This window comes from Myotis yumanensis, unplaced genomic scaffold (assembly GCF_028538775.1).
Source record: "Myotis yumanensis isolate MYYU_CA2020_CCGP unplaced genomic scaffold, mMyoYum1.0.hap1 SCAF_9, whole genome shotgun sequence".
NCBI classification, from domain to species: Eukaryota; Metazoa; Chordata; class Mammalia; order Chiroptera; family Vespertilionidae; genus Myotis; species Myotis yumanensis.
Window position 1 is genome coordinate 60,752,737 of NW_027223760.1, and position 23,082 is coordinate 60,775,818.

The following is a 23,082-nucleotide window of genomic DNA, read 5'->3' on the forward strand; positions in this document are numbered from 1 at the left end:
CATAGACTCTCTGTAGCTTAGAGAGCAATCTGGCATATATCTGCCAACTAAATACCTGTGTACCATACACTATTATATATATATATATATTTACCAAACATTGATATGCTGTTTATCATTTGCCAGGCACTTAAGCACTTTTTATAAATGTTAATGTGTTCACTACTCATAATTACCTATGAAGGCACAGAATGTGTAAGTAACTTCCCATGGTCATTCAGGTGTGAGTGGCAGAGAAACCCAGCTGGCTGGTTTCAGCGTTGGTGCTTGTATTGCCTACATTCTGTGGCTTCTCCTCTGTAAACGCTCTTGGTTCCTGCCCCTTGGGATGCCTACCTCTCCAGTATCCAAAAATTCTGCAGGTCAACCTGCACTCCAATCTCTTTCTAGTAATTTCAGAGTTGGTTTCTCTGTTTGCAATCAAGACCCCTGACTGACTGTCCCAAATCCAATTATAGAGACAAGCTTAGGTGAACACAAAAGCCTGCACTGTACTCTGACCCAATAACAAGTTAATTACCTGAGAAACACTAGGGAGAGGAGGTAGACATGGGGGAGGAGGGCACATACTTGTCTTGTAATTGAGCCAAGTCCTCATCTTAGAGGGTGGGAAGCAGCAATCATGAAATTTATGAAAGAAATAGAGGTGTTCCTGGTTCTCAATTTCAAGCAGAAGGCAGGTGGATTTCGCGTGGCCAGCTACAGAAGCTGGCAATGTTCTTTCTACCTGAGTCTGCTGTGAAAAGCAGCTATGAGTATCTTCAGGCCACCATTCCCAGGACTTCACATGCAGAGAAATTTAAGAACTGGAAAAAGTCAGGAGTGATGAGAAGAAATGAACACTCTCCTTTGTATCCAGTCAGCTGCCTCTCTTCCCACAAGAGCTATCTTCTCCCTATCTCCCTCCGCCTAAACCAAGGTTGGGTTTGAGGGCAGCTGGCACACGGCTTATCCGACACTGAAGGTGGGGACCTGGCACAGAGCAGATGCAGCCTGAGGACACGTGTTGGGGAGGGAGCGAGGGGGGGCATCCATCTCCAGCTCCATGGAGGCCCCAGGGCAGCAGGGGCTCTGAGGGGAGGCACCAGAATGGGAGCCATTTAGTTTCTCCTTCCCTAAACCAAGTAACTGAAACTTCAAAAAGTGTCCTGGAGATAAATACCACCATTGAGTCACTTAAAAAGCATACCCGCTCTAACCGGTCTGGCTCAGGGGAGAGCGGACTGAAGGATCCCAGGTTCAGATCTGGTCAAGGGCATGCATCTTGGTTGCTGGCTCGATACCCAGTAAGGGGGGTGTGCAGGAGGCAGCTGATCCGTGTTTCTCTCTCATCGATGTTTCTAACTCTTTATCCCCCTCCCTTCCTCTCTGTAAAATCAATAAAATATATTTTTTAAAACAAATAAATAAAAAGCATCCCCTTCCCTCTTTTTCCTTTATATAAGCTGACTTACACTCACACACACATAGAGGCAGCTCTTCATTTAAACAGACACACACACACATACATACTCTTTCTCACAGTTTCTCAAATAAGAGTCTCAGGAATCTGAGAGGCTTTCTATGTAGAATAAGGATAACCTTTGTTGTCTCTATTTGGTCATATTTCCAACAGTTATCACTCTCTTAACCCCAGGAACTTACTCTGAGTGCTGGCTGACTTTTAGCTGTCCATTAACACAGGAAAAAATCACTACATCCTAGCACCCATCCTTCCCCAACTCACAGCCTTCTCATTCCCAATGGCTCCCCCTTAGAACAGGCCCTCAGCCCCAAGCACCTGAACTGCAACCCTCCAGGTGACTTCCCTGCCTCCCACCTCTCCTTTCTCCAGGCTGCACACCAAAGCCTAGACCAGTGGTTGGCAAACTGCAGCCCCTTGAGTGTGGCTCTTCCACAAAATACCACGTGTGGGCACGCACGTACAGTGCAATTGAAACTTCGTGGCCACACTCAAGGGGCCAAAGAGCCGCATGTGGCTCGCGAGCCGCAGTTTGCTGACCACTGGCCTAGACTAACCCCCTCTGATGGCCATTTTACATCTGTTAGATCACGTCCACATATAGCCTCAACCTTCTTGCTTCTCAGAAACCATACATGTATGGTGTGAAGTGGTTCCCAAATGTCTATGCGAGGCACAATAAGAATAAGGACAATGTAGTAAGTTTTTTATAAACATTTTTATAATTAAGTTTATTTAATTATGAATAGTAGTCTTTAGTTATTTGTGGGGTTTTTTGCCTTTGTGCTAAGATGTCTTTCTCTTATGAAATGTAAGAGCTATTGAATCTTTTTCAATCTTTATATTGCAAAATAAAAGAAGTTTGAAGTCATATGTTAGATCCCACTTTAAAAAAATATTTTTTTAGTAGGGCATTAAATACAAAATCTGGCAACCTCTGTATGAACAGATTTTTCCATTTCTGTTCACAAGGTTAACACAAAAACAAATTCAAGATCACTGATCACCTTTCCTCAATTTCCAGATCCCCTCTGTTTACCCCATTTTATCCTGCCTCAGCCAGGCCATCCCTCAAATCCCCTGTCACAGGCCATGCTCTTCTCTTCTGTCTTACCAACTAGTTAAGTCTTGTCCTGAAATACTACCCTTGCCCAGTAATCCCCTTTAACCCTGCTAATCGAGGTCGATCTCCTTTCTCCTTCTTACAGTGTAGAGCGTCTAAACCAATTATTATTAAATGAGCCTTCGTGACACACTTAGTTGCAATATGCCATAGAGCTTTATTAGTAGTAAGTGGAGTTTTCTAAACTGAGGTTTAGAAATAAATTTTTTTTTTTATCAAAACAGATTGTTTTTCTAAAATATCTTTTTTCACTATAACTTTCTGGGAGAATAAGATGTGAAGACCAACTTCATGTATTGTTTGGTAGAATCCTAATGGAAAAATAATCCACCAGTTGTCGACAGAGGGTTCAATATAAGCATGGGGTGGCCCAGCATGTGCACACCCCCCTTCATGTGCCTCACGAGAGAGAAAACCTAGGAGCCACTGGAGTGCACCAAACAGCAATGGGGAAGGTGTTCATGCAAGTTCGTGATGTGAAGGAACAAAGCTTAAGTCAGGGGTCCTCAAACTTTTTAAACAGGGGGCCAGTTCACTGTCCCTCAGACGGTTGGAGGGCCGGACTATAGTTTAAAAAAAAAGAAAACTATGAACAAATTCCTATGCACACTGCACATATCTTATTTTGAAGTAAAAAAAACAAAACGGGAACAAATACAATATTTGTATTTGCATATGGCCCGCCGGCCGTAGTTTGAGGACCCCTGGCTTAAGTCCTAGCCTATTCCCCCCCAAAAAAGAGAAGCTTCTAGAGAGCAGGAACCCTATTCAGTATTGACACACAGTAGGCACTCCAATGTTTGCTGAATTTAATTAAATATTACGCAGAATCAGACAAGTTACTCCAACAGACTATGAGCTCCTTAAATGGTCCTCAATCTTATTCCCCTAGGGCAGTGATGGCGAACCTATGACACGCGTGTCAGAGGTGACACGAAAACTCATTTTTTTGGTTGATTTTTCCTTGTTAAATGGCATTTAAATATATAAAATAAATATCAAAAATATAAATCTTTGTTTTACTATGGTTGCAAATATAAAAAAATTTCTATATGTGACACGGCACCAGAGTTAAGTTAGGGTTTTTCAAAATGCTGACATGCCAAGCTCAAAAGGTTCGCCATCACTGCCCTAGGGAATGGTATTGGTGCTGTACAATATTTATTGATTTAAAAAACAATGAGACTTTGTGGAAGAAAAATATATGTACGTATACAACTTTTTGTACCATTCTTTATGGGGGAAAAAAATCCCCCATATGTTCAACATGTATTACTGAGAACCTATTATGGTCTAGTCACTGGTCTAACTGATTATGGATACAACCATGTATAAAACAGAGAATAATTCTGGCCCTGGGGTAGCTTACATACTAGTGGGAGAAGACTGATCATAAATAAAATAAATAAGTTAATTATCAATTATTTCTATTAGAAGGTGGTATATGAACAGGATAGTAGAAGGAGGTAGATGTTACAATTTTAAGTAGGTGGCCAGGGGGCCTCTTTGAGAGAATAGCCTTGGAGTGAAGACTTCAAGCAGGTGAGTGGTATCTGGAGAAAGAGAGTCTCAGACAGAGAAAACAAGTACAAAGACCCTGAGATGGGAGTCTGTCCAGCGTGATGAAGGCCCAGCAAGAGGGCCAGTGGGGTGACAGCAGTGAAAAAGGACAAGAATATGGCTGTATTAGACCGGAGAATGAGACTGTCTTCTTTTGTCTATAAAGCAAACTCTTTGCACTGTTAACACACTACCCACATTCATATCTAATGTAAAATATGTCAAAATCTCTAGGCAAATCAAAGTGCTGCATATGCAACTTTTGTTGCCTAATAACTAACCTTGATTGTTATTTCACACTTGGCTTTGTTCTTGTCTTACTGTAACAGCAAGTTTAATTTTTGAGATCAAAGAACTGTCAGCAGCATAATCACTCAGTGAAAGTAGCTCATTACAAGTCACCAACTATGTGTGTTGCATTTCATGTCACCCAGCAGGTCGGTTCTATTGCTGACAGACTGTTCTCATGTCTTTCTTGAGGTCTTAAAGAACAGATAAGCCTATTTCTTTTAGTTGTGTCCCAAATTACTAGTTTAGATGTTATGCAGCACATAAAATAAAATTAGATACCACCCTTACCAGCGTACTATAGATGTGAACCCGGGGAACACATAAATCCCAGCTCTCATGTGACCGCTGCTCTGAAGTGTTCCTCTCATTCCCAGGCCCAGGGAGGTAAATTCTCTCCCTTTGTGCTCCTAAGGTACTTTCTGTTCTATCATAGTGGCTATCATGCTATGTATTTTGTTTTTAGCACAGTTTTGTAAAACTATATTACAATACTATTAACATGTTTCTCTCTCCAACTGGACTTAAAGACTGGGATCATGCCTTAATTTATTTCTGCCTTCTGAGCTTCTGATGCCTGGGGTAGACATTACTAATATTGTTCTTCTTTCCTCCTTCAAAGCTCCTGGGAAGAGGGCAATTCCTCGGTGTCTTGAAACCAGGTAACGTGACTTGCTTTGGCAAATGAGAGCTGAGCAAAAGTCACTTCAGGCAGAAGCATTTAAAAGCCTGTGTGAAATTCTCCATTCTTTCTTCACATGTTGCAGTCCCTGTGGAAGTCAATGACATGGAAATGTCATGAGGTGGAAGCAGAGCTGTGACATGGAGAGTACCCAGACACAAAATGTTCCTTTTGTGAGCAAGAAGAAATAACTTTTCTTGGTTAGATCACAAGGATTTTGATGTTTTTTTGTTACTGCAGCAAAACCTGCACTATCCTGACTGACAAATCAGATCATAGGGGCATAATACAGATTTTTAGAAAAAAGAAATGATACTAGGAGATGCAAAAAAAAGGGGGTAACCACATCGGAGTTCAGTCTGGGATGTGAGAGGTAAGTGCTATATTATAAGACGCTGTCTACAGTGAAAGAACAATGAATAAAATCATTAATCCACTTTACTACATCTTCTCTTTAGCCTTGCACTTCCAAAGATAATTTCTTAAATAGAAGCTTCATTTATTACAGTCATTAAGAAATAAAACTGATTTTAAATTTCACAACCTTACTTCGCACCACAGCAGTACCTTTTTGCATACATTCTTTGACCAACCTGTTCAAAGGAGGTAGTTTTGAAAATGTAGTGCTGATTAGCAATAAATACCATTTGTAAACTCTTCACCCCCTAGTGTAGACCAGATAGGTAATGGCTACTTATTTGCAAAAGTTCTACTTCTCTTGGTGGGAGGTGGGGTCAGAGTTGGACATGGAGAAGGAGAGGATAATATAAATGTTGTAAGAGTTTAAATAAATAGTCTGAAAAAAAATTAAGGGAAGTTGGATGAGGGACTCTCAGGGGGTCATAACATAATTATCTGTAACATGCAAAAGTAGCCTTGAGTAGTCTTGAATCACCCAAACTCCTTAAAAAAGCATCTATCATCATCGTCCATGTGAAATGGAGCCCTCAGCTGGGGCCCAGTTAATGGTAACAGGGTGAAGAAATAAGAGGGCTGTGCAGTGTCACAAGAACAAACAATGGGATGAGCTGATTCAGGTGCTGGGCAAGCGACCCACCCGAAAAGCCTTAAGGGAAAAAAGCTTGGAGGGGGGAGAAGGAGGAGAAGGGCGGGGCGGGGGGGAGAGACAGGAATGGTAAAGCCAAAGGAAACCAAACCCAAAATGAAGACGTATAGCTTGTTCCAAGAGAAGTAAGGAGATGAGTCTTCAATAAAACCCAGGAGTAAAGCTAACCAGACATTTCTTAGGGCCATACCAGTGAGGAAGATACTGAGAAAGGGCTCCTTCCCCAGCAACGGGCAGAGGGGGGACTTCCATTCTAGAGCAGAGGTGGAAACGAGGTAGACCAGCAAGACCATCCTCACGGCACAGCTGCACCCTCCACACTGAGCTCCTCTGTTCCCTGAACCAAAATGGACTCCCCACCAGTGTCCTGTGCACTAGAACCCCTCTCGCTCCTCGCTCCCTCTGGGCGTTTCCCCCTAACACCACTTCTGGGCGGCCTCCATCTAGGGCAGCACCCCCTTTCCTGAAAATTGGGGACCCTTGCCTTTGTGCTCCAAGTGCCTTGTCTTCTTAGGGGCGGGGGGAGGGGGGCACCAAGCCTTATTGGGCAAATGACCAGAAAGGAGGGGAAAATAGAGCAAAAACAAAGGGCTTATATGACTTAAATCTGTGCCACAATGAGTAACATGTGATTTCATCATGATTTGCCTCAATTGTAAGAGGTCATACCCCTGACTCCCTGACACATCATGTTTCCTGACACATAAGTATATGAAAACCCAGGAAAAGGGAAAAACATTCAACTTAAGTTTTCCTCATAGAGAATTTTTCTTCTTCCTAAAGAACTGTAACAGCAGCAAATATAAGATTGAGGGTCTGTTTTGTCTTTAAACATTTCATGTATTAAGACAAGGTATTTGGATGTTGGTATTCAACCTTTGATACCCCAAAATTACCTATAGGAGTTGTGAAATAGTTTCAACCTGGGCACAACATTTCAATACCAGAGACCTGACAGACACACAGAATTGTTAGGAGTCTGTGTTGAGGTCTTGCTTCATGGGGAGGTTACTGTAGAAGATGATTTGGCTGAGCCCCAAAACCATAAAAAATGCTTTTCATCTCATCGACACGCCCAGCACTGGAACCGATGGGCAAAGGCACCCAAAGGTGTAATTATTCCATTCAACTATTTGTTACTTTGTGGATGCAGTTTTGGCAGGCATTTCAGAACGTGTTCAATATTCTGTGACAAAAGTTAGCAAGATCAAAATACCCCATAAACCTCTTATAACTCCTGTGTATAGTATAACAATGCTAAGGGTGTTGGGGGGAAAGCACGGGTAGAGAGAAAAGAAACTGTCAGGCAATTGCAGAGAAGGAATGTGAACTCCTCATATAAACGCTCCTCTGATCCTGAACCCTCGACATGCAGGTTTATGCACAGGAATGATTCAGGAAAGGCAGGTGGGCCTCTTTCTAGTGCAGGGTAGCTTCCAGCAGGGACCACTCAGGACCTTCTGTGGTAAAGCCCAGCACCGCTTTAGAGGCCAGGCCCCTTCCCTGCAGTCCTCACCCTCCACCTAAACTTCAGGGGCTACGCTGGCTTCCTTGCCTCAATCAGTGCCAATGCCCACTCTGTTCGTGAGGTTCTTCTCAGCAAGGTTACACCTCCTACGTCACTCCCCCAGCAATGCTCTTCCCTGGGCTCGGACATCCAGGGTCTGCTCAGGAAAGGGCCTCCTGGAGATGTGTGGGCAAGGTTCAGAGACCCATCGGACGTTGCAGCACACAGGGGCTAGTAGTGGCAGGTCTTTCACAGCCATAGGCAGGAGGGATTGGGGAAAGACAGATTTACTGGAGACTGGAGAGAGCCAAAGCAATCGAGAGGGGACTGCCCCAGTGGTGGCTAGTTGCTGATGGTCCCGGTCACTGCACCAGCACCAGCACCACATAGAAAAAGAGAGAGCAGGAGCGACAGGTACCCCTGATTTCTCTCTCCTCCTGGCCTTCTGTTGACAACCCAAATCAAAGCCCGATGATCCAGAGAGCCCTGGATGAACATTCACTGAGGCAGCCTTCAAAGGACAGACTAGAACAGAAAAGGGGAGAGAGAACCTGGATGGACAAAGAGAGACTGACCAGCACAGCCGCCGGGGCACTTCATGTTCCCCATGCTCATTGCTTCTTTTAAAAATATGTTTTTATTTATTTTAAACAGAGAGAGATAGAAATATTGATGAGAGAGAAACATCGATGGGCTGCCTCCTGCATGCCCCCCACCCAGGCATGTGCCCCAACTGGGAATCAAACAGGTGATTGGTACATGGGTCGATGCTCAACCACTGAGCCACACTGGCTGGGCCCTCACTTCTTTTTAACTGCCAGTCACTCTGTGGAAGCCAACAAGGGGGATTTTCCCATATTATCTATACTAATAAAAGCCTAGATGACCCTCGTGTGCGACGTCGTCACAAGATGGCTGCCACAGATGGCCACCACAAGATGGCTACATGCACAGCGGAGGCGAGGCCCAGTGGCCACTCCACGCGGTAAGGCCTGGGGGTCCTGTGGGTCCACATGGCATGGAGGCTGGTCCCAGGGGAGGAAGCAGGTCGCGGCAGGGGAGGACAGTTGTGGGCAATCAGGCCGGCAGGGGAGGGCAATTAGGCATCAATCAGGCTGGCAGGGGAGCGGTTAGGGAGCAATCAGGCTAGCAGGCAGGTGAGCTGTTAGGAGCCAGTGGTCCCGAATTGTGAGAGGGATGTCTGACTGCCGGTTTAGGTCCAATCCCACAGGGATCGGCCTAACCCGGCAGTCGGACATCCCCCAAGGGGTCCCCGATTGGAGAGGGTGCAGGCTGGGCTGAGGGAACCCCCCCCCCCCATGCACAAATTTCGTGCACCAGGCCACTAGTTAATTCAATAAAGGTCTTAGAGTCATGGTTTTCCCCTTGGTTTGCCCTTCATCATAAAGATGGCAAACAGAAAACCACGCAGACTCCCTGCTCAATAATGTTCTGATGATGAAGGTACCCTTTAGACCAGTGCTAAGTGTGGTCCATGGACAGGCAGCATCAGCCTCACCTGAGATCTGATAGAAATGTGGGTCCTTGGGACCCATTCATGCACCATTAAATCAAAGTCCCTAAGATCAGGTCCTTGGAATCTGTTGTTCAAGTCCTCCAGGGATTCTCACACATGCTAAAGGTTGAGAACTCCTCCTTTCGACCCCATCTCTGACAGCTTTAAGAAAAACAGCCCATGAATAACTGATCAGAGACACTTACACTAAATGGAATCTAGTCTATGGAGTCCCTGAATCTCTTTCAACTTCCTCACTGTGACCTTCAGTACGATACCAGTGTCTGAGCCTAAGTTTTTGTACTTAATTGCTATCAAGATAACCAGTACCATCTCTTTCAGCTTTCCAAAGGGACTGAACTTGGAAACCCTCAGATCTGTCATTTCAGCCAGTGATGATGATGGTGGTGGTGGTGATGGCAATGACAACAGTAGGAGCTCACACTTACTAAGCCATCTGGACATGACTAACTCTGTCTTACTATCACTGCATGTATTAATTTACTCAGTCCCACCCCTATGGGATGGGCTCTATCTTTGCTTCACAGATGGCGAGGTCCTGACCTAAAGAAAAGCTCAGTAACTTGCCCTTGAATCTGCAAAAGAAGGAAACACCTATCCCAAAGTTATGAAAACAGTGAAATAAAAATGTATGTGAATTGACGTTATTGAGTTTTTTAAGCTCTAACTTCATTAGGTATTCAAGGTAAATTAGAATATGACTAAGTGGCTTTTTTTTAAGTAGGTATGTGCCAAGAGGAGGGGAACTGAGTACTTCAATTGGTGCTATTTGAAGATTTATGATAAATTTAAGATAGTAGAAGACAACAAATGTTGATCTAATTTGAGGCTAAGAAACAGCTTTCATTGATGATAAGAAATAGCAACAAACCTCTTATCTAAAAGAAGATAAAACCACCTTGTAATATTTCCCCAGACACAGAGTTGGCTGCCACAAGTTCTCTTCTGACATCTCTCCCAGAATTCTGTTTATGGCCAGTTTCATCTTCTAGATACAGATTTACAGATATGTTCTTTTTACTCTGTTGATAGGACAGGTTCTTGATTTAATCAGATTCTTCCTGCATCTTCAAATGCTCTTCCTACTAATGCATTAGCTGCCCCCTCCCCAACTCAAGAGCCATGGTGAATGTTAAAGATCCATCTTTCCATTTGCTTAAGATATGCCCCCAAAGCATTTTGGAGGTTCATGGCATCTCAATGGAGAAAAACCACTGCTCTGACCTAGGTCAAAGAGCAGGAAAAAGAAACTGGCTCCCTCTCCCATCATTGATTTCCATGAGAGGATACATGAGAGACTCACAAGGTAATCTGACCTATTCCAGGTCACACAGTCGTTAAGTAACAAACACAGAAAAAAGTTCTCCCTACTACATCGCTGCCAATTCTATTTTAATGGATAGAGGCATCATACTTCCCCTAATTTCTTTTTTTTTAAATCCTCATCCAAGGATATTTTTTCCATTGATTTGTAGAGAAAGTGGAAGGGAGGGAGAGAGTGAGAATGAGAGAGAGAGAGAGAGAGAGAGAGAGAGAGAGAGAAACATCAGTGTGTGAGAGACACACCACTGGCTGCCTCTGCTTGCACCTCAACCCAACCTGCAATAGAGATATGTGCCCTTGATTGGAAATCAAACTGGAGACCCTTGGGTCTGGCCGACACTCCAAGCACTGAGCAAAACTGGCCATGGCCAGGGCTTCCCCTGGGTTCTAAAAGGTATCATCATTGTACATCTTCCCTACCTTTGTTTTCTACAAAAGATTTCATACCTCTATACAAATTCACAGCACACCATGGAGGAGTAGGCCATTTGTAGTGTTTATTCATTACAGTCAACACTTAGTGTGTTAGTTTAAGCAGAAGTGATAAGCTATTCACTTCTCTCAAGAGGAAGAGGAGAGAGTAAAACAAATTTACAGTCAGCACCAAAGGCGTCAGTGTGGGGCAATCGCAAGTATTTGCCTGTGCGCCTCACAATAGCTACAGGTAAATGATTTGACAGAGTCAAATGCAGCCCAATGACAAAACCACCCACAGGGCTGCAGTTCAAGTTGCTAGACCAGTTAGGGGGGAAGTACGGGAAGACAAGCAGCTCGATGCAGAGGCCTGGCTTTCCGGACCCCTCGACTTCAGCCGGGGCTTGCTGGGCCTCTATTAGAAACCTGAATTAGGTGCTCTCTGCAGGAACACAAACAGTGCGAAAGGAAAGAAAAGCCTTTCCCCGGGGGGGAAGCCAAGGCCCGGTGAACAAAGCAGACAAAACAAAAAAAGGTGAACTGAGTCACAGGTGAAATCTGCCAGCTCACCACCCAAAGTCTGGTGACTCAAAGGCAAGTCTAATCTATTGTCATTTGAGCACATTCACAGGCCTTTGTTTTAAAAACGGAAATCTATATGGGAGGTTTAACTTTAAACTTGACTTTAAAAAAATCTGTGAGGAGACCAATCATAAATTTTATATGTCTATATAATTTCACTGAAAAGAATTTTGGTTTCTCCCACTTTAATGTTACTCTGAGGCTATTTTCATGCTTTTTCAAGAAAAAAAATTTAAATTTATTCTCCTGACATTTAAATCAACACCTAAGCAACATCAGTTTCATATCCCCTGTTAAAATCATCTTAATTCACATTTTTCACACTTCATAAATAGATATGGATTTTGTTTTAAAGCTGTGATTTACTTTGATATTTCTACAGATAAACTATGCAGCTAAATTTAGACACTAAAACATGACTCTACTCTAGTTCTTGCATTCTAAAACACCAAAAATTTTAAGACACACCATCACTAATAATAGCTTTACAGGGGGAAATATATTCCATTAAATGATCACATCATTGTAACATACATCCCTACTCCATAAAAAAAAAAATAGACAAGAGAGTCGGGGGGAAGACTGCAATCAGGAAATACATATTTTCTTGAGAGAGAAGATACAGCAGGACAGGTAGGCCTTTTCATATGGAGCCTGCTTTCTTGGGTTCAAATCCTGGCTCCTCCACTTAAAGGATGATCTCAGGCAACTTTGCTTCTCTTCTCTGCATCTCATTTTCCTCTTTGGAATAAAAGTAGACAATGAGAGAATCTGCCCCATTAAGGTTGTTATAAGGACTAAAAGAGTTAATGTTCTTAAAGTACTTCAAACAACTGGACCACAAATGTTGTATAAGGACTTGTTAAATAATAATAATCATCGGCACCACCACCACCTACCAGGGCTCACTAACCTTTAGAGACGAACCATTTTCAATCCGACTAACCGACAAAATACTTTAATTCAAGGAAGTATTTCCTGACAAGAGAGTCATTGCTTGAGACTATGCTAGGTTTTTGAAGAAAAAGATTTTATAAAAAGTAAAATCATTATAGAACCACGTGCTGCTCTCCACAAGCAGGGTCTGCAGTGACCCAGGCTTCACGGCCTCTAAAGGCCCCTGAAATGAGATGCAAAGTTACGCCTGCACGTGCATTTTCCTGGGGTGCTAACCTCTTGTTCTTCAAAAGGCCTGGGATCCAAATGTCAGGGCCATTCCGCTCAGGGTCCTCACACCACATTAGAAAATAAAGAAAGATCCCAGGGTTTAATGTTACAAAAGATATCCGTGTGTTCTCAATGACTTTATTCCAGTGTCAGCACTTCCCATTTCCTAATCTGAAGTTGTCAAGATATCAAGTCGCCATTAGAAGTGAAATTCTATTACCAGAAACTCCGCCCTCTGCTCCAGTCTCCCAGGCACCCCAGGAGAGAAGCCCGCTTGCTCATACATCTCATGTGCATTTGCAATGTGGACCTAGTCAGCTTCCAAACCTCCTGGGAAAACAATGGCTTCTGGGATGAGTCATCCTAAGCCTTCACGTTTCTTGTAAGAGGCTGGTATTGCTGGGAGATGATGACAGCTGCTGCTCAAGCCATTGCCAAACGATCTAAAGGGTGTCCCAAAATTCACGCAAGAAGTAATTTTGATAGAAAACACAGGTTTATAATTAAAAATTGTAAATTTTTTATTGATTCATAAATTATACAGTATAGGGTTATGTATGGAATAGCATACATAAAAACTGGATTATCATGTTGCAATAGCGAGCACCATTAACTGTTATTGCCTGAGCAGCCGCATTTTTGAAGAAGAATGGTCCGATGATGCCTCCAGCCCAAAATCCACACCAAACAGTGACACGTTGTGGATGCATTTGTTTCTCAACAATCACTCGTGGATTTTCTGAACCCCAAATGCGACAATTTTGTTGATTAACCAAGCCATCAAGATGAAAATGAGCCTCATCGAAATTCAGCCACATTTATGCAAAACGGTCACGGAAAATTTCAACAAAAGAGTGCGTATGTGCCAGCAAAACTGTGGAGGCCATTTACCCAATATGCTATTCCATACATAACCCTATACTGTATACTTTATGAATCAATAAAAAATTTACAATTCTTAATTATAAACCTGTGTTTTCTATCAAAATTACTTCTTGCGTGAATTTTGGGACACCCTTTATATACATAAAAGGCTAAGTGTCCATCCAGCCGACTGGTAGCTATGACACTCACTGACCACCAGGGGGCAGACACTCAACCCAGGAGCTGCCATGACGCGCACTGGCCATTTAAAAATAAATGGCACCATGGACTTGGCGCTGACAAACCAACACTTGACTTCCCCCAAGTGGGACACAGGCCCACCACCACCCTGGAGCAACACCCCACCAAATCTCAGCCAACACTGCCAAGACTCCATGGCGCAAAATGTGGCCCCCAGCCCGGAAACAGTGGCTATAGGAACCAAGTAATGATGTCATGTAGCAACACCCGGCTTCCTGTCCCTAGCAACTAGCATCCTTGGAGTATCTTCAGCCCAGGAACCCGACCTGCTTTATAACCAGGTGCAAACATTTTACAATTTAACCAAATGTTTGGGAAGCATTTTCCCGTGCCTCATCTCATTTGATACTCATAGAAGTCCTGGAGTAGGTAGATAGGAGACTCGGTGGAATCCTATTTTCTTTTCATTAGCAAGATGCGAATAGTGATATTAAAATATTTCTTCTACTTAATTTCCTTTCAATGTGCACGAATTTGTGCACCAGGACACTAGTGTGCAAGAAAGACCACTCCTGGAAGCCATTACTGAAGGCACTTGAACACTAAGCCTTGGAATGTCTGGTGCATCCGTTGTTTCAACCAACCATGAGTTATAATTATGTCAAAGTCTAAGATTACATGGTATTGTGGAAAAGACACAGATTTTGGTATTAGACAGTCCTGAGCTCCCTTCTGCCTCTCCTACTTCCTTCCTGGGTGACCATGAAAAAGTTACTTAATTTCTCTGGACTGTAATTTCCTCCCTGTAGGGGGCTATTGAAGTTTCAATCTAATAAAGACATGCCAGTGTCCACAATGGCGTCTGCGGACTTTCCCTTTTCCATATCCATTTATGAATGATTTTTCATAACACTAAATTACCGCAAAAAGCTAGGTCATTGATTTTAACTATTTTATCTTCAGAGAAAATTGTATAACTTCTCACAAACTACTTCCAGATCACATATTACTGAAATTATCGTATCCCTAACAAGGGTTATTATGCAGATACTGTATTAAAGCAAAAAAGAAACCTCAAAGTCATCACCAATGACTTACCTCCCACCTTTCCACCTATTTTTAGCTACACAAGTTACCAATTACTGCCAATTTAAGAGACGGTGCAAGTGAGAAACTCAGACTATTATGTATGGCACCATTATTTAGGCACCACCTTAAATACTCACTATCTGTTAGGATATCCCAATTTTTAAAAACATAGAATCTGACGTTGCATACGAAAGCAAAAAAAATTTTTGTGCCTAGCTTCCCATAAATATGTCTACGAAAGCCCATTCCCCTAGAATAAGCACCCAGCTGGGGAAGGAAAAGTTTAAGCTCCAGTGTGCCCCAAACTTTCTATGTATGTCTGATCTCTATTCTTGGAAAACCTGACCCATAGTGCATCTCATTACAGAAGAAGAAACTGAGGCTTAAAGAGCTCAGAGAATGTCATGCAAGGATACAGAGCGATGGCACTGGGATTCAAGGCCTATTCTGAAGCCATAACCCAGGCTCTTTCCCTCTGGTCTAATTAAGCAGCCACCGCCTGTGTGAGTGTCAGAAGGAAGAGAAAGAAATGAGTAAGTACAGCATGAACTTGCCATTGAGTGCCTTTGCTGAAATTCACATGAAATTAAAAGAGAATAAATGAATCTATAATTTCTTTTCCTTCTCCCCAACTAAATATTTTTAGAGGTGACATCCGTGGTGTTTACTTTATTTGTAGCCATGGTCAACATGTTTGTATATAAAAGCCTAAGCGACTGTTAGGACCAAACGACCGGTCACTATGACGTGCAATGGCCACCGAGGGGCAGATGCTCAACGGAGGAGCTGCCCCCTGGTGGTCAGTGTGTTCCCACAGCGGGAGCGCCACTCAACCAGAAGCCAGGCTCACAGCTGGCAAGCACAGCTGCAGCGGTGGGAGCCTCTCCCACCTCCGCGGCAGTGCTACCGGGCGGGAGCAGCAGCGGCAGGTGCAGCAGGGCCAGGAGCAGAGCTGCGCCTGGCCCTGGCTGGGGCTCCTCCCTGGCTGCCTGCTGCTTCATCACTGCTACATCCCTTGGCAGTCTGACATCCCTCGAGGGGTCCCGGATTGCGAGAGGGCACAGGCCAGGCTGAGGGACCGCACCCATGCACAAATCCGGGCCTCTAGTAGTTGTATAATACTGTCAAGGCTCGAGCTGGTAGATAGTCAGTGCTCCTGAAATAATATCATCATGTATCCCTGGTGTCTGATCTGACTCACCTTCCCTGGATGATGCCAGCCTGCCTTAGTGACCTTATCTAAACAGGTAAATTCATAAGCTTTTTGGATTGACTTTGATTAAGGTGGGCCTGGCTGACTTTTGCTTATGACACACGGAATGCTACTTTTAATTTTAGTATTAGTTACCATTCACCTATGACCACAATATGTCCTCCCCCTCCCTGCCTGCCCTCACACCCAGTAGGTCTATCCCCAGCGTTTGTGTGCTCAAATGAAAAGAACATTAACGTCTGGCATTACCAACGGCATGACCTGCCCCTCTCGGGGTGACTGGGTGGTAGCAGCAGGTACTCTAAGGCTATGGCAGTTCAGAGTAAATATACCCTTTGCCCTCAGTGCATTTGAGGAAAACCAGAGTCAATTCAGAGCACGGACTATGGAGCCAGAATGGCTGGATTCAAACCTCCCTCCCCCAACCAATCTGTGACCTTAGGCAAGTTGCATGTTTCCCTTCCCTCATCTGTAGAATGCAAATAACAGCATCTAGATTGCAACTCACAGACTTGGTGTGAGGGTTCAAAGAAGTTTATATCAGAACACACATGGCACCGCAGTTAAGTGTCATGAAGTGTCAGCCATTGCTTTTAATTTAAATACAAAGAACAAAGTACATGCTTTGCCTGGAAGATCTGTGTATAACATGACTATGAGTGGGGCCTGCCGGATAACTGGAGCAGCCAGTGTTTCTCAATCAGCACAGCCTTACTTCCGGCAGAGGAAGGATGAAGTCCCAGGTAACACGCTTCACCCTGGACAGGGCGATGGGCTACCTTGTTCCTCGTGGAGAGGGAACCTTCCAGGTAGTGACGCAGATGGAAATGAGAGGATGTCAGCAGTGCCAGCAGCAGTTCGGCCAGTCTCTCCAGCCTCACCAGCCAGGTCAGGGACCCTGCCCGAGGGAAGGGTGGACGAGGAAGAGGTCGGGGAGAGAAGCCAGTCCAAAGCCTGAGAATCACGGCTGGGCTTTGGGGAACAACGTGGCACATCGGTGAGCCCTCTGGCTGCTGGAAATGAACAGATTTCCAGGAGCTGAAGAAGGTGGCAGAGCACCGCAGAAAAGATCACAGAGACCAAAGCTCAGAAAAAGTCAGAGCCAGCGCTCTGGCAGAAGATACAGATGGAGGGGATGGTCGTCACCAGCTATTTTATTAGAGGGAGAAAATGACGGTCTTAGACACAGCCTGATGAGAAGGATTTAAAAGAAACAAATACTTAAGATGAAAGGCTTAAGACCAAGATAAAAATAATATAACTACTAAGAAGAGCAAAAATCAGGGGAGATAAATGGTTTTCAGTAAAAAGAATTAGTTCTTCTTGGGAAAATGGCTGACTTCAGGTCTGAAGCCCGGAATGAACAAGATAAGCTTTGAATATCTTGTACCAGAAAGCAAGAAAGTATCAGACACCAGTGGGGCCTTCGTAACAGTATACGGGAGACGAGGGCAAATTGAGCATCAGAAAGAATATTGACTGCAATGGACTGAAGCAAATACATTAAGATCCACAGTTCTTAATGATACATTAAAAAGAGAAACATTGATTATCATGGGAGGTTGTTAGAGCACAATCATTATTCAGAAAATTGATTAAAGGAAAAAAAATTAAGCCTTTTCCCTGTCTTTCCTGCAGAATCTAAATTTCAGGAGACTCAGTCCATGAGGGTGAGTTTTTTACAGACAGAATTCCAATTAATAAATGCAGGAGGAGTGATACAAAAAGGACAAGAAATAACATGTGCTGGTGAGGATGTGGGATGTGGAGGAAAGGGAACCCTTGTGCACTGTTAATGGGAATGTAAATTGGTGCAGCAACTATGGAAAACAATAAGGAAGTTCCTCAAAAAAATTAAAAATAGAACTGGCATAGGATCCAGCAACTCCACTTCTGGGTATCTTTCTCAAAAACAAAAACACTAAGTTGCACCCCCATGTCCACTGCAGCATTATTTACAATAGCCAAGACATGGAAACAACCTAAATGTCCATAAATGGATGAATAGATAAAGAAAATGTGGTATATATACAATGGACTATCATTTAGCCATTTAAAAAGAATGAAATCTTGCCATTTGCAACAACATAGATGGAACTTCAGGGTATTAGGCTAAGTGAAATGAGTCAGACAGAAAAAGACATATGATCTCATTATATGTGGAATCTAAAACACATACACACGCGTGCGTGCACACACACACACACACACACACACAAAACCTCACATACAGAGAACAAACTGCTGGTTGCCAGAGGTGGAGGTTTGGAGGGTGCATGTGGGGTGAGCAAAATGGGTGAAAGAAGTCAAAGGTACAAACTTCTAGTTATAAAAATAAATGTCAGGGCATATGATGCACAGCCTGGCAACTATTGTTAATAATACTGTATTGCATATTTGCAAGTTTCTAAGAGAGTAAATCTTAAAAGTTCTCATCACAAGAAAAAAAATTCTGCAACTATGTGTGGTGATGGATGTTAACGAGACTTATTGTGGTGACCATTTCACAGTATCTACAAATATTGAACCGTTATGTTGTACACCTGAAATTAATATAATGTTATATGTCAACTACATCAATAAAAACGATAAACATTTTTTAAAAGAGGAATCATAGATTTAGATCTAGGCTACAAACATCTATGATGCTAAAATGATTAGGTGAAAGGTTGAAAGGTAAGCTGACTCTACCTCAATCCGATAATCAATCTTAACATCTCAAAAAGAACCATCTAGACATCACGCATCTTGTGATGTGATGCAATGGATTTTACGCAGCACCACCTACGAAGGATGCTTGCCTTTGAACTTGGATCTAATCCAGCCTCTCCATCTAACTGCCAGCTTACAGGAGACATGGAGAATAGAGAAACAAGTGAAACAACACCTTGGTAAGAAATCAGCCCAGAAAATGGGACATTCTACTGGGAAAATGACCCACTCTCCCCAACAAATCAATGGCATGAAAAACGAGGCAGGGGATAGGGGATGACAAATAAAATATTTCAACACCTAAGGACCTTATTTTGTTCCTGATTCCAACAAATCATAAGTAAAAGAAAATCTGAAAATGGGAATTATATTAAGGATTATTGTTAACATTTTTGTGTATAAAAAAAGGCACAGAAGTTGTTTCTTTAAAGGGGAAAAGTCCTTATCAGTGATATAAACTGAAACATTTATGAGTGAGGTAACATAATATTTTAGATTTTACCTTAAAATACACAAGCCTCCACAAAAAAAAAAAGTGGAGAAAGGAAATAAATGAAACAAGACTGGCAAATGTTAATAACTATTGAAGCCTGGGTGCTTATTATACTAATTTTTCATAATCTCAACAAATGAATAAAGGGTTTAGGTGGGAATTCAAGCTGTGCCTTATCTTACCACTAATTTTTAAGCAGTAGCTAGGGTCAAAATTTGGTCATTCCCCACTTAGCCTAAAGAGGTGCAGAGTTTTAACCAGTGTGCATTTGGAATCCAAAATCTGCAGTATTAACCAAATGTCAGCTTGATTTTCCCAGGAAGAGATTGCCTACAAGCCATTCTGGTTGGGCAACACAACCCCCGAAGAGCTTACAGGATGACAGGTGCTATCAGATTTGTGAGAGCCCAAGGCAGCGTGGACAAAAGCTACCAGATCCTCAACGAGATCTTGGTCAATGCAGAAATTGCAAACTTTCATACCAATTTGTGCAATGCACAGAGCTGCTTTTATTTTTTTTTTTTTTTGTTAAACCAGGGGTAATGATTTCATGTTAACGTGTCCGTACAATCACTCAGCTGTAATCTGGAGGTGCAGCCCATGAGATACAAAACAAAAGGTCCAGAGAAGATATAGCCATGAGTCGTTTGCATTAGCCTCACTGCCCTAACCAAGAAGCTAATCAAATTACCTCAGATGCTCACAAGTCACCAATTGGTTTGGTACATACAGTTCTTCAAAGCACTCCTGTTATGGACTGAATGTGTGTCTCCTCAAAGTCCATAACGTGAAGACCTAAACCCAATGTGATAGTATTTGGAGATGGAGTCTGGGGGGGGACCGGGTTAGACTAGGTCATGAGGGTGGGGCCTCTGCGATGGAATTAGTGGGCTTATAAGGAAAGGAAGAGATTCTCTCTCTCCATGTGCATGAGGAATGGCCATGTGAGGACGCAGGGAGGAGGCAGCTATCTACAAGCCTATGAAGAGAGCTCTGACCAGAAACCAAATCAGCTGGCACCTCGATCGTGGACTTCCCAGCATCCAGAACTGTGAGAAAATACATTTCTGCTGCCTAAGCCACCCAGTCTAAGGCACTTTGTATGGCAGCCTGAGCAGACTAATACCGGCACACATTTCACCCATTCTTCTTTCTTTCACATTCCTACACTTTCGTTATGGGAGGTTCCAAAGCCAAAGGAGGGCAAGACCGGTGAAAAGTGTAAGTTTCCAACCACGGAAAATTTGACAATCTTCCCCCAATAAGAAACTGGCCATGCACCTATGAAATGTGTTTGGAATGTCTCAAAGAGAATACAGTATCAGAACTGAAGAAAGGTTAATAAAGTATACATTGCTTGAAGTAACCATATTCAGAATAATTGAGAAGATAAGTGTAAACTTGCATATTGGCGAGGCACCGCAGGTGGCGAGAACCACTGGCTCCGTGCAGATGAACACTAAGACCTGTTTACACAGAAGCCTCGGCATCCCTTCCCAGCCTGCCTGGCTGCCCACGTGCCTCCGTGCGCTGTGCCACGGAGAAGTAACTGTCAGGATAACAGGAGTGCAATCTGACCTACTTTTCCCTGGATTCCTGCAAAGTCTACGCTCTGGTTCTTGTCACATCTTTGGGACACAGCTCCTCGCATTCTTTGCAGGCAATCCCCTATGCTACACGGGGAGGTCACTTGTGGGCAATACTTAAACTCCCCTGCTCAGCCCGGCCAGCATGGCTCAGTGGTTGACCCGTTGACCTATGAACCAGGAGGTCCTGGTTCGATTCCCAGTCAGGGTACATGCCCGGGGTTGTGGGCATGATCCCCAGTGTGGGGCGCGCAGGAGGCAGCCGATCAGTGATTTGCTCTTATCACTGATGTTTCTATCTGTCTCTCCCTCTCCCTTCCTCTCCGAAATATATATATATATATTTTATAAAAAATGCCTCTGGTCATGAACCCAAAGACACCCTACTACGCCCAGCTAATCCTCAGAACATTCTTCTGAGGTAGACCATGTACAGCCAACCCACCGTGGGAAAGGAAATGCCTAAGAAAGGAAGAACAGCCTAGAGAGGTTGGAGACCTACGTGAATTCAGACCCTCCTCGACCCACAGGAAGCCACAGCAGAACCAGTGATTCTCCCTGGCTCTCAAGCTTCCACCAGCCGCCCTGTGCAAGAGCTAAAAGTCCCCACAGATGTCTTTCTTTCAAAGGCAGACAGCCAAGACTTCGTTTAAGTTCTAGCCCCCAAATCTATCTTGTTGCAGCTTCTCAGTAAAGCCTGATTAATAATGACACACTTTTTTTAAAAGACTGAGTAGAACCCACCAACGGTGCCCCGAAGCCTGGTGAGCAGGGAGACCTGAGGGCCAGCAGGTGCTGAGCCTCCCGAGTGGCCAGTGGGAGACGCCAGGAGGTCAGCAGGGCATTGCTTCCCTCGCACACAAAACATGTCTGACTGTCTGCCCTGCTTGGGCCATTAGATGCTCTTAAACCCCAACGAGGGACACACACACACACAAAATCATATCTGAACACACCGTCAGAAAGTATTAAGATTTAAGATTTGGGGGGCGTGCACCCTCCTGTGCAAGGGGGCGACGCCGAGCGCTAAGAGCTGGAGACTCCGAAGCCAGGGAGCTAGCAGCTCCTTCGGTAACGGGTAACGTCCCACTCCAGGGTCCCCCCACGGTCCCCGTGGCAGCCAGAACCAGTCCCGATGCCCAGAGCTTGCAACGGGGCGTCCCAAACAAGCACACACGTCCCCGCCTCCTGCAAACTGGGACCCCGCACGTGGGCCCCGATGCTGCTGTCTGGACGGGGCTGGCCGCTGCGAGGCACCGGCCACCGGCAGCCTCCCGTGGGGAGAGGCAGCGGCCCTCTTCCGGCGGCGCGGGTCCGGGTCCGGGTCCGGGTCCGGGTCCGGGTCGGGTCGGGCGGCGGGAACCCAGGTGTGCTTGGGTTCAGTCAGGTGCATCTGGGGGGAGGGGAAGCGCCGCTCACCGGGGCCCCCTACGACCTCGCCAGGCGCGTCCCAGGACCTCTTCTGCCGACTCCCGCACAAGGTGGCTCCTTCCGCCACCCCCCAACTTCCAGACGCCCCCCGAGCCCTCCCGAGGGTGGGCGCGGGCACCACGTGCGCGCCGCCCTTGCCCACTCGGGCCGGACCCGGCCGGCCACTCACCCGGCCGCCGGCGACGCTCCGCTTCCTCCGCAGCGTGAGCCCGCTCCGCAGCAGCGCTGGCAGGTCCCGCAGCCGCGGCCGCGGCGGGCCGGGCGGCTGCTCGCGCTCGGGCTCGCGGGCGCTGGGGCTGCGGCGCAGGGCGCTGTCCGCCGCCGCCACCGCCACCGCCCGGGCCAGGGCCGGGCTCTCGCACGGCGGCTGCATCTTGACGGAGCCCACGGCCATCCTCATGCCCTGGCGGCGGCCGCGGCGCCCGCAGCTCCTGTCGCCCGCGCCGCCTCCGCGCGCCTTCTCCAGGCAGCGAGAGGGCGCGACTGCGGCTCGGGCGCAGGGCGCGCTGCCAGCTGCGGCCCATTGGCGCGCGCTGGGCCCCTGCCTGGCTCAGCCCCGCGCGCCTCCCCTCCCCTCCCCTCCCCGCCCAGGTGCGCCGGCCCCGCCTCGCGCCGCCCCGCCCTCTCCTGTGTCTCACCTTGGCCTGAGGATCTGGACCCCTCAGCCACTCCAGGAACCTGAGAGGAAAAGGGTAGGACACCCTGGACGCCGTCTCACCCATAGACGCGGGGTTCCCAGAATCCTCCACCAAACCCACTTTGCTACCCACCCCCAACTCCAG

General features: G+C 45.2%; 1 protein-coding gene across 2 annotated transcripts in view; it reads right to left on the reverse strand.

Moving 5' to 3' along the window:
* Positions 1–22,700, reverse strand: part of RAPGEF5 (Rap guanine nucleotide exchange factor 5) — a 201,389-nt gene extending 178,689 nt beyond the window's left edge. For both annotated transcript variants that reach the window (XM_070424421.1, XM_070424422.1), the window contains exon 1: positions 22,470–22,700. In XM_070424421.1, coding sequence (XP_070280522.1) covers positions 22,470–22,700 — 231 coding nt within the window. The remainder of the gene's footprint in view (positions 1–22,469) is intronic.
* Positions 22,701–23,082: the final 382 nt, after the last annotated feature.